This window comes from Aquila chrysaetos, chromosome 20 (genome assembly GCF_900496995.4).
Source record: "Aquila chrysaetos chrysaetos chromosome 20, bAquChr1.4, whole genome shotgun sequence".
Lineage (NCBI taxonomy): Eukaryota > Metazoa > Chordata > Aves > Accipitriformes > Accipitridae > Aquila > Aquila chrysaetos.
The window spans coordinates 22,862,048-22,875,005 of NC_044023.1; the positions used below are offsets into that span (position 1 = coordinate 22,862,048).

The window sequence follows — 12,958 nt, forward strand, 5'->3', positions numbered from 1 at the left end:
GAGAGCCATAAAACTCAAGAAAGTCACATCCATACTTTCTACTCTTACAAGTATCACTGAAACACTATAATGAAAATAGCATTAGAGGCTTACATCCATTTTAACTTCTACCTCAAACCCCCCCCCCCCCCAAAAAAAAAAAAAACCCAAAACTGTACTGGGTAAAGCAGTTTGGTTGGTTGGTTTAATTCCAAGCTAACCAAAAAAAGGCTTTAAGAACATTAGGTATTGCTCCTCCTTAAATTGCATGAAACCCCTTAGCAAGCGTCCAGGCTGCCAGAAAACTCTGTCAGAAGATCATTTCATTGTCAAGTCAGGTACATTCAGAGGAAAGATCAATACAAAAATACCACAGGCCTTTTCACATTACCTTGTGGCACATATAGGATCCACCCTTCTTCACTCTGTCCGTCCCAGATGAGGGCCCTTTCTGTGGAGAAGAGGACACTGGTTAGTATTCAAGGAAAAACAATTGCTAATTACAGAGTAAAGGTAAAAAGCTGTAAGAATAGGGAGATGGATAAGGAGTAGCCATAAATATTCAAAGTAAACAAATTTCAGCTGTGTCTATCTGAACCAGAAAGCTTGAAATAATTAGGTTGTAAAAGACTTGCAGACAGGTGAGAGTAATTGTTCTCCCTCCCCACTGCTGCAAATATTTAACATTGGAGCTGCTGCCCACTACCCAAGAGCACACTGTGCTTTGTTTCTCTAAAGCACCTGGTAATACACTGTAAAAAGCACAGTGGCAATCATGAGAGAGTACTGATCTTTGAAAACAGATCTGTTTCTGTAGTTTTCAGATGTTTCCTAGCAGGAGATTAGGAAGTTTTCACACACCAGCCTGCACATGTAGTGAAATCTGTGATTCTCATCAGTTCCACTGCTATGACACAAACCCAGACACCTGTGAGCCTCCAACAGGAACACGGAGAACTTCCACTTTCCTGAATGCAGTTACACTGTTTGGTGGCCAGTTGCGACGAGGGGCTGTAATGCCCAATGTTTGGTGCTTATTCTCTTTCCAGGCCAAAATCCAGTCTGAAACACAAGTTAGTGACTGTGCTGCAAGGCATTCTGTATCATCTCTCAGTCAGAGTGTACTAAATTCATTATTATGTGGGATCATGACAGCTAAGGAGGTCTGCAGAAAGCACTGCACTTAGGAGCAACAATTTTGTAATTGTGTGTACATTTGCAGTGTAATGTATGTGATTTATTTGAACTGCTTGTGAAATTGGCCCTAGAATTGATTTAACAAGGTTATTCCACTCTTCTTTTTCAATTCCACTTCCAAAGGATGGCCTAATGGTTCAAGGAAAAAGCTAGGCTTCCTTAATAACACACTATTTTACTAGCTTTGATGCATATTTACTACGCAAGTGAACAATTCTCCCACTTCATTCCTTTTAGCTGTGAAAGTTACTACTGCACTCATCTCATGCTTAGACACTACTGCTATGATTCATGTTTCCACTGTTGATACCAAATATTTTTACATGCTTTCTACACTCCACGTGCATTGAGGAACTACTTTTAAGAAGGAGCCACAAGAATATCTGTCTTATAGAAGGGACAAACAAGATCAAGAAAATAAATTGTGTTTTATTAGTTAACTGGCAAGCCTAGCCTAGAAGTTAGTACTGCCACTAAGAATCCTCTCAAAGTTGTAAGATTTGCACATATTTCTATTTCTGTACATGTTACACTAGCATGCAACAGAAGTGTTTTCTTATCATGTACAAGCCTCCAATAAAGAATTTTTCACTGAACTTGAGGTACAAGCTGTTTCTTCACTGGTTGGTAGGGTGTGTAAATCAAGTCTGTATTTCTAGACATAACGTTATCAGAAGAATTTGTGGAATACAGGAAGAAAAAAAGAGCTGTGATATTCTCCAGATCCCTGCATTTTCTGCTAAGACCATTACCTATATCAAAAAAATACAGGTTACAAGGAAGTCATCAGCCCAGTTTTTACTGGCTTTTTACCAGGAGGAAAAAGTTTTTTGCCAGTTAGGAAAAAAAGAATTCATTGCTACAGAGTATGTAAGTGATACCAAATAGTACCATAAAAAAGCACCATTAACAGGTTAAAAACTTACAACTGCTGAAAAAGAAGTTCTGCTAATTATTTTGTCTCCTCCTGTCCAGCAGCCAGCCATGTATCCTGGCAAAGCCTTAACAACAACGCCTTGACCAATATAAAAGCAGTCACCAAAGAAAATTTCACTTCTGTACTATCTCCTGAATCCAGGAATAATTTCCCTTTAAGAAGTAGGCCCCTAGAAAGGGGATTTCACAGGGAAAGATGCCTCTCCAGATTTTCTCAGTGACTGCTGATTTGACCAGTTTGCTTACACCTGGTCATCACACCATCCTACCCTGTATCAGGGGTGTAGTTGTCTCCCACCCAGCTCCTGCATTACCAGAGGTGAAGTTCTAGAAGAATCTGCAAGACAAGTATTTGTAACACTGAATATAAATCACAGGGACTGTAAGAAAACCCTGAAAGTTGATGCTGGTACTACAGAAGCTACTGACTGCATCCACTGAGATTGACTGCTTTGCGAGTCTTCATATCCAAAGCTTACCATACTCAAACTTCAGCAGCTTCACAATTATTGCAAAAGTTTATATGAGATATGCAAAAAAGAATTTGGCCTACTACTGCATTAAATACCCTACAAATACTCAAGGAAAACCACACCCAGAGGCAGTGTCCGCTCCTTTCCGAGCCTGGGTGCTCCTCCACAGGACAGGCTTACTCCATTTCCAAGGTCTCTGGAAGTTGTCTTCACAAAACTTGCATGTGGATGCACAGATCCCCACTCTAAGATAAGCCACTAACAAGCACAATCAACTCAAACAGCCTGTTAATCTCATTTTAAGGGAAGCCAGGGTAGAGCCAGCGGGAAGAAAAAACTGACCTAAAAAAAAGTTACATGAGAACAAGACAAAACAGAGAACAATGGGGCTGTTAAGCAGGATTTCCCATTAAGAACTGTAATGCAAATACTGAGCAGCAATCTTTGCTATTAGCTCCAAAGTAATTTTTATAAATTAAGAAGAACATGCTAATTTAGGATTAGAAGGTTTCTCATCCAACCATAAGACTATTGTATGTTTCAGCAATTATACAGGGATAACATATACTGAAGCACCATGTGAACCAAAGTAAATGGTAATTGCATAAGCTCTTTTTATTAATTACAAATATCTTCTGCTAGGCAAAAACTGAGCAAAGATAATTTGGTAACAGAAAAACAAGTTATATTGAAAACCCCCAGCCTCTGAAGCAGGATTACAGCACTGAAACACTTTACCACCTGCAAAAATCTGATACAGTGTTCTCCGATAATCTATTCTATTACAAAACACTTGAAAATCACTGAAGGTAAAGAGTTTATCATAGAACAACTGGTGAAGTTCTTGGGAAAGCAGAAAATCACTAGACATTAGTTGGAGAAACAATCTCTGCCCGTTTGACAACTGTCTACAGGCTACATTTAATTCTCTTGCTGTTGGTATTTCCCTGTCATGCTCTGCAATTTAGCAAAGGAAAAGATAAAAGAAGTTGGGTTAACCAGCTTTCCCTACAGTTGTATCCAGCTACTTGCATATGTACTAAATCAAGTGCACAAATAACTGTATGCAAGAGACCAACTGGACTGATACCTTTCTCAGCTCATGACTGCACTCAAATTAAGGGAGGTTAAGAGAACCACAAAGCCTCAAAAGGTAGAGCACAGTTAATTCAGTTCTCCTTCCCAGTATTAAAAATGCAGCTTACAAAAACTTCCAGTCTCATTTGAAGGCTATTGTGGAGTTAAAATTGGAACCACAACATTGAACATAGCAGGCAGTGATTATGCTTTCATTTCATATGTAGCTCAGCTTCTCTATAAAAGGCACCATGTTATCACCACGGTCTCTAGCAAAGCCATGTGGGCTGATCTGAAAGCAACCAAAACTAAGTGAGAAAGACATTCTTGTTCCAGACTGATGAGCATCACCGTTTACACTGCTTTGTCCTTTTGTACAACAGGTTTGTCTGCCCGAGGAGAACATGGTGTTGGAATCCAGTCTTGCGTTTCCTTCCTCTAATGGTTTGCTTTTGCATCCTGTGCGAGCCCCCTACTTAGCGCTACAGACCGAGGACTTCAAAGTCCCCCAGATGATCTGTCGGCATCCCCGCGGCCATGGGCGGTATTTGTATTCCTTTACTTCAGGAGCCCTTTACTACAGCTCCAGTAAGTTTGCAGCTCAGCACATGAAGTTCACATGAAGTTGAACGATTTTGTCCAGGTAGGTAGAAGGGTGCTGCAGCTCCTTGGTCTACCTGTAGCATGAACCATCTCTGTTATCCAAAACAAGGCCCCGATCCCAGCTCCAAACCAAGATAAAGGAAGAAGCCAAGTCCCTACAGACAGACTGGAATAAGAGATTTCAATTTCTTGAAAGGTGTTAAGAGCTAGATGTCCCTTACCAGCGACACCCTGCTTCTGACACTGTACACAGGAGTTCCGTACACACCCTTCCGACCAGAGTCCTTTTCGCTGAGTGGTCTTCCTCCCACCTAAATCACTTGCTTAAGCTTGCTCTTGTTTTACAAAGAACATTAGCAGTCCTTACATCTGCAGATGTAGAAATGTAAACTCATTCCTGTCTGAGCGCTGGCTGCTTAGCGACTACTGAAGAAAACCCAACCAAACCCCAAAAAACTTCACTGCTTTGTCTTCTACAGAACTACACAGACTTCAGGTATGGCATCCTGAAAAGCCAAGATCCCCCCCAGTCAGTAGCTTTTCTAAAATAACGCATGCATTTAACATACTTGGTAAAGTAAGAGCGTACAAACATTACCTAAGTTTGGCCAGACAACGTTACAGTTCAATATCACGTATTTCTTGTAATTAAGAAAAGGAGAAAGCCTGCAATGTTAGTATTTGCTCATGCGTGTATCTTCCTTATAGATAAAGGAAACCTGCTTTGATTGTGCTTACCCATAATAAAAACTAATCAGAGCACAGCAATTAAGGTAACACCTGATTAAAACAAGCAAATCTTTGTTCCAAACAATATTGTTTTATGCCATTATCTGGAGAAGTGTACCATCTGATACTGAAGTGGAAGGAAGTTTGCTGCCCATATGTAGAGAGCCAGAGCTGTCCAGACTTTGATCCCAGATTTAAAGAACAGAATTTACTGTATATTGGCAAGTTTATTTTGTAGTATAATGTTGTCACAGACATATTATAGGCTGATTGCATAATTACAAGTGCTTGTGCATTCAATTGCCAAAGCTTACAAGTAGGATTCTTCTTTAAAGAGTTATTAAAATACATCATAGAAGCTTTTTTTAAATTAAAAAGAAAGCTGTATTTATTTCATTACATCAAACAAATGCTTTCTGAAGTTGCATCATAATTTTCTATGCACCAGCAGCTACATGGCCACTCTGTTTTGAGCTAAATCAGTTTTCAGAGAACTGCAGGTCATAAGAAACTACACACTGTTTACAAAAAAAACCTGAGCCAGAAGTCACCACAATTAAAATGTCCCCATAAAGGAATTGTGGTTTGATTGATTGATTGATCTCACACACACACTTGGCTACTGTCTGCCAAATGATCATTTACATTTTTCAAACAAACAAACAAAAAACAACATGGTGCTTCCTAGTCCTGTCCTTCTGCACCAAATAGTATCTGCAATATGTACTGAAGAAATATTTTTTTGTGAGTTTGTCTTAAACTCTGGATTTATTTCCCACTCATGAAAAACATCAGTCCAGAAGCACTCACTTCTGACAACAGCAGTGTTCTGGCTTTTCACCCACTGCCAATACTGGAGAAGTTGAAGTATCAGTTTTACATTTTCTCAAGTGGATTTTATAATTCCCCCCCAAACTCAGTTTGACCACATAAAAAACACTTCGCCTACATGATTAAGACATGCTGCGAGACTGTCTTTGTACTGCTACGTGGCCCCATTCTGTGCAACTCCAAGATGTCTTCAAGTGCAGGCAACATAATTTCAGAGAGCAGCAGCAAGACAGCTAGCTCCTGGATCTCCTGGCAGTCGCTCAAGTGAAGAATCCCTTAAGAACGGAGCCCCAGAATGCACAACGTGCACTGGAGAACAGCCGTGGTAGATACAGCCTGTGAAATATATTCACCTGATTCGTGTCAATATAAAACAATGCTAGGGAAGCATGGTGAAATGTGACCCTCTCTGCATATGTAATCTTTAACCGTTTTGCTTGATCTTGTATAACCGTAGGCCTAAGGGAAGTAGGAGAGTATGCATATAGTTCTTGCTTCCTGCAAAAGCCATATAACAGTAGGGAATTACAAAAGTTGGAAACGAAATAAAATCAGACATCAAGTAGAAATTGAAAAATACTTTACACGGTCTCTTGGAAGTAGTGGAATCTTACAGTTGCAAAAGAATTTGCAAAGGTTTAAAGAAAGGGGGGGGGGGGATTGATATAGAGAACAAACTGCTTATTGCTTAATGATTGTCTCTCTGTAACTTTACATACCCAGGACTGGTGTTTGTCAAGGATTAAGCCTGTCAGAGACTGGTACTTGGGAATGATGAGCAAGAAGGAACCAAGAGCGATCACAAGACTTAATTAAGTGTTCGATGAATTTACGATCTTGTTAAGAAAGCACAAGTAGAGGCCTTGCTTGAATAGATAAGGCCGGAAAAGATAAGAACTCCTGCCTTTTGTTCCCATCCTTGTAGATAATTTAGCTTAAACTAACCATGTGGTGCTATACCACTAATGAGAACTTAGATAATAAGAACACTAACAAGCACGAAGGTATCAAAACATGTAAAGGACCATACTGCGCAGAATCACCTGAGGAGGGTCAAATAGCGGACAAGTGAGGAAGACTATGGAAGACCACCAGAGGACTCCTGAAGACCACCAGAGGCCTTCAATGCGCCTGCGTAAAGGACATCTGCATATGCTAATAGTTTCCCGGAAAAACTAATGAATATGTATAAAATTTCTCAGAAATCTAGCGAATATGTATGTAGAACCTGTACTTAACCTGCACAATTAGACCCGACAGGGTGTGCCTCGGTAGAGCAGAGGCTCCCGGTGCACCCAGCGCTGTTTGCTTGCCTCTATTCATGTAATAAATTGTAAACTTTAATTAGAATCCTGTTTTGGACATGATCATTTTTCACACAGCCTGGCACCATAGATCTAAATGCACGACAAAAATCTGTTTAGAAAGGCTTTTGGTGGTTACTGAACACACAATAGAGACAAGAACTACGCTGAGAGGAGAAGGGAAGTTGGAAGAACAGGTCACAATTGAGACACACTATTCCACTTGAAATTCAGAAAATTTAGAGGTTTTTTCCATTTCCACATGTAAAAGTTTTCCACAGACAGCTATTTTAGATTTGGCTTATCCTGGTTTGTTCTGGATTCCTGATAACATGGGATTTCCTCTGGACTATCCTGTTGCACGAAGTGAATGTTACCAGCTTGGATGCTTCCTATTTTTTTTTCTGCAAGAGTAACACAGGAATCATGTGTTTCATATCTCACACAAAATCGAGAGACCATTCACTGTGTTCCAGATGACAAATGAGGTTATTCGCTATATACAATTTGTTACTTAAAACCCCTACAAATATAATAATGTTTATTTGCTTTCACAGCTAGTCTAAGTACAGTACACTAATCTCCACTGATCCTGTATGCTCATAAAATGGGGAGACTTTCATTTGCTTAAGTCAAAAATGAGCAAAAACATTTGCAGCTGGCTGCACAAGCCGATGAGAAGTAGAATTCAAAATAAAAGCCACTTGCTCCTTATGTTTTGAACAAGCCGCTACTACCATACAAATAAGTGTCTGGACTGGAATAGTTGAAGAGTTATACTAATGCTATACTAATGCTCTGCTCTTAAAAGTTACATCCATAGCATATTATGATACCTTTCAATGCCACTAACTTTGGAAGTTCTGGCTGCATCCCCAAAACCCCACTATTGCCAACAGCATCCAGTGTTCCTGGCACTCCACAGCTTATAATTTCAAGGACACAGTACCAAGCTCTGCATTCTATATACTTCTTCAGCTGCAAAAAAAAAAATCTTTCAAGTTTTTTTATTTGGCTTCAATACTTAACTGCACAGGTCCTACACCTGGTGAAGAAGAGGAAAAACATTGTTTGGTCCGTTGTTAGAGCACAAATTAAATCTGACACCTTAAAAAAGTGGCAAACAACTTACAAAGCACTTTCAGGTGTCCCAGTTTATTTTTGCTCTTGGTAATTATTTGTCAATGCAAGCCAATCAATGGGGGGGGGGGGGGGGGGGGGCGGAACCAGTGTGCAAAATTCTATACATTGCTTGTAACCAATCCACAGTATACCCAAAATCTCTCCAGTACTAGAAAACTGCTTTGAAGATTTCAGTTGTTAAACTAAATATGTTAAAAAACTTTCACTAAGCTCTGACCCTCTAGAAGAATTCCTACTCTTTTAGGCAGAAAGAACACATCCTATATATAGGTTATGCTGACTTGTACTCTGGAGAGACTTAAGAGATTGGCTCTGATAGATATGGTGCTAATCATTTTTAATGTCTCAGAAGATACTGCAGCCTGGCTATTTTGGGACACCTTTTCACATTATGAGATACGGTTTCCTTATCCATTTAATCAGAAAAACCCTTTGGAATTCACTTTGAAGTGCTCTGCCTCAGACACTAGATTCTGACAATTAGTTTCCAACTGAAAAAAAAACCTAAAAGCATCATTGTTAACACGTAATTTTTAAAAACTTTCTGAAGTGTCTGCAAAATGTTTGTGCTGAATTTAAAAACCTAAACAAACTCATAGCCACTTAACAGAGAGCAGAAATCACAGGACACTGGTTTCTCACCATCACCTTAATTCAGCACCGAAGCACTGCTGCATTGACATTATTAACACAAAAGTGTATCATTTAAGTCAGTCATTCTAATGGAGGTGCACCACTGCAATACTTAAGATGACAGATATTTTTTTTTTCCCAACCATCATACGACAGTAGCTGTAGTTCAGCAAAATACACAATTCTAGCTAGCTGGATTTTGTGCAACTTGGACAAGTTGGGAAGGCTGACATGGGCACAGAAAACTATTTTTCTTTATAAAATAAAATAAGATGAAGTTAACTAGCACCAATGGCAGGGAATGCATTAGCTGAAAGCTACAGTTTGGATGAAGACTCCTGGAGATACTTTCCATTATTACCACAGTAACTTCCACATAAATTAGTTGTTTCATGCCTTGAGCCTATAAAAGCCAGTCATCTTACATGAAAAAAAAAAAGCTCTAAGACTTTGCCAGTGATGACACAGAGCCTTTAACAGTTTAAACAAATAATGCACATTACTAACCTACAGACAAAAACAAACAAAAAACTGTAGAACATGTCTAGGTGAAATAGACCTGAGATCTGTGACTTTTAAGTTCTATATACACACAGCATCAGAAGTGTTTCTGTTCTCCAGACTCAGCCTAGTTACTCTATTTTTGCTTCCCAGTGTTGCCACTTCTTGCCAAGGAAGAAGACTGCCAGAGAGCCGTGCGCTTCTCCCTGCCCCGTGGGGTCACCGCAGGAGCAAGCAGCCAGAACTGAAGTAGCTGTCAGCCTGAGAACCAGAAGAAAGCACAAGGACCGCTGCAGGATGCCACCAGCTGCCAGACTTGTGTGCTTTCCCCGGGACGCAGGTGCCGTCGGTCTCTGCAAGGGGTCCTTCCCCTCCACCCCGATTTCGGCAGCACATGCAGGTCACTGTGCTTTGGTTCCAGGCACCGAAGCTTCAGTAGGGAGAGGGGTAAAGTCGGAGTTTCCTGGTACAAACCAGGGTGACCACACAGTCGGGAATGGAAAGCTCAGCCTTGCTCTTTCTCCTCCTCCTACTCTGACTTGCGAGGCTGCAATCAAATCGATACTCTACTCTGATATGGGAAAGTTTGCTAGGTTTATTGTTCTTCACTTTCACCTAAATTTACATTCTGCTAGCTACTCAAGACTTCATCTTTAGAAATGTTGCTCGTAAACTGGCCTTGCTTCCCCATTCAAAAGGTACAGGAAAAAAATTATCCTTAATTGCATATAAAAAACCCCCACCAGAATGGAAACAGAATTGCAAGACAGCAGATGTTTCTTTCCTAATCAATCAGTGTGCAAACAGGGAAAAAAAAATAATCTAAAGTATCAGCTTGAATGCTAAGTGTAAGTTCTATATAAATTTTAGCTATATGTGTATGCAAGCCATGAGTCAATGTTAGAAAAAGACAGGTGTGTTTATACATTCAAGAGAATTAATGCAATACAGCTTTCCATTATTGCCGGATTACAGAACCTGGCAGAAAACTTTGACTACTGTGAAATATTCAAATCACATCATATGTATTATTTGTGCAGTATGTGAGAAAAGCAGTAGATGGAGATACAACACGGCCAAGGTCCCAAAGGAAAAGGAGGTTCTTTAGCTGTTGGTAGACCACTAGACTGCCTACCAAAAAAATTAGAGGATAGTCCATCCTATTTTAAATCAAACAATGAAAAAAAGCTACAGTCCCAAGCATTTCAGTTACTTGGGAAGTTATATGTAGCACACTGTCCGACACATAGCTGAAGCCACTGGAGAGACCTGTAGTATATTTTACTGGGATACAAGTAACTTGAAATTGGCCAACATGATTGGTATGGGTTCGGAGGTCTCTAGATGCTCCATCAGTGTGATGGAACTGCTAGTACAGATCTAGAGCAATCTAGACCCCAAGATGAGTCTGATTTCTCTTGCCAGACACATCCTCCTGGAAGAACAGCAGAATGTCAACCTCTGCAACATACACGACAGCAAAAAAAATTTAGCAAGTTCCTCAAGCTCTCAATTGCTGACTTCCCAGAAAGGCCTCCAATTATGCCTGGCATACCAAAGAAAGACTACACGTACCATAAGAGACCACAGCATGGGGATACTCAAATCCTGCAGCAAAGAGATAGCTCCTGCCCTGTGAGGTTTAATTGGTTTTCTCATTACAGATAACCGTGTCTGAACAAAACAAGCTCTGTGAGAACAGAGCATTTCTCAGATTTAGTCATCCTGGATAAATGAGAGAGAAAGAGATGTAATACTGGAACTTGAATCTGCTGAGAGATACTGCATGAGAACCCCCACATACGAAGCTTACCCTGCAGGACCTCTTTCTCTGCCTGCCACAAAGAAAACCAAATATTAACCTCTCAAAGCCTGGTAAGCTACTTCTCCCCATAAACATCAGCTTTAGTACACATTGAATTCTAAATGAGCTAGTATAGGTCATGAAGATAACTCACAATGGTTTGTTCTCTAATGGTGGTGGGGCAAGTAGTACAGATTGTAGCAACACAAACAAAATATCTTCCCTTTTTTTTTTTTTAAAGTAATTCCACTGCATTGGCAAATTCTTGATTTACGTAATAAGATGCCAGTTTGGAAGTATTCAACTGCTAACCAGTTGTGGAGGCCTGTCCAACAAAAAATAAATAAATAAAATTGCACTACAGCACTACAATTCCAGTGTTGATTACCTGTGGTGTGATAGTTCCTAATTCACCGCAACACAGAATGTCCCCCACCCGAGACACAGTAGAGAGAAGCAAAGAACAGTAGGTTTTCAAACAGCAACCAGACCAAAGTAGCAAGAGGGAATTCTATACTTCATGTGATGCCAATAAAATACTTACAGGGTTGTGAACTTCATCTGTTGAATGATGAACAGCCCACCAGTCCGACGTCCATTCCCAGGCATTTCCTACAATGTTGTACAAGCCATATCCATTGGGAGGAAACGCAGTGACCTATACAAGATATAGAACACAAGTGCTGGTTCTGTAAACCACTCAACATGAAATAAGGTTTTTAATCCTGAAGGCCAGTCTGCTGAAGGTACATGTGTCTTTACTAGGAGCTTCTGCCTTCATATCTCAAAAGCAGACACCAAATTAGTAGTGCAGAACTATAACACTTCTATGTACTCCATTTAAATACAATAGAATGAAAGAAGGAACTATTATCATCCTCAATGTTCTCAGCACCACATTTCCATTAGGGCACATATCTTCTCATTGGTTTTGGAGATTGATCCTCTAAACAGAGGCACTGTTTGACCAACAGACACAGACCCAAACGTCGCATTAGTGATCTGACCTCCATGCCCATACTTACAACTTCCAGATTCGCCTTTCCATCAAAGGAAAGCAAGACTGGCTGTCAACTCATGCATATGCAAGACTGCTCTACCGATGAAACTTTTTGGACTTACTTTAACTACCATTTAATAATTCATTCACATTGTTGATTGCCTTTAAAATTCTACTCCATTGTTTGCTATACTAGACAGACTCAACCTTTCCAAAAAGGGAAGTTTCATTTCTTTTAAACTATTGCATGATTTTTGTGCCTCAGGAACAACTACCCAAAAAAAATGAGAGTTCAAAAAATTGTAATGCCAAAAGTGCAGGCAGAAAGTATTTCAGCTTCTGACTGTAAGCTGACTGGAAAGGGGGAAAAGAGGTCAGTCTGAGAGGAACTGAAAGTTAAAATGAAAATAATCTTTACTTTTCAATTAGTTTTTAAAAAGTGTCCCTTGGTAATACTCAAGCCTACAGTGAAATATACTGTAACTTTAAAAATCTAAAGGTGAAAGAGTACAGGAATGGAAAACAGCCATGGCTCATTGTGCTGAACACAGACCTCGGTTTTAGGAAGACTAAGTTCATTTCCATATGATTAATTCACTTAGACACATACTTACAGGTGCAGTTCCTTTGTATCCATCTTCTGCAGTGTTATTAGTTGGGAACACTCCTTGCCAGATATTGGCATAATGTTGACCTTTCGGCTGAAGCTTGTTGCCCCATGGGAAAAGTCTATTAAAAGACATACAGA

General features: G+C 39.9%; 1 protein-coding gene across 2 annotated transcripts in view; it reads right to left on the reverse strand.

The window, feature by feature from the left end:
• Window positions 1-12,958, reverse strand: part of SUMF1 (sulfatase modifying factor 1) — a 39,773-nt gene that overhangs the window by 3,625 nt on the left and 23,190 nt on the right. For both annotated transcript variants that reach the window (XM_030043902.2, XM_030043901.2), the window contains exons 6-8: window positions 12,825-12,939; window positions 11,755-11,868; window positions 371-430 (exon numbers count right to left, since the gene is read on the reverse strand). In XM_030043902.2, the coding sequence (XP_029899762.1) occupies window positions 371-430; window positions 11,755-11,868; window positions 12,825-12,939 (289 nt within the window). The remainder of the gene's footprint in view (window positions 1-370; window positions 431-11,754; window positions 11,869-12,824; window positions 12,940-12,958) is intronic.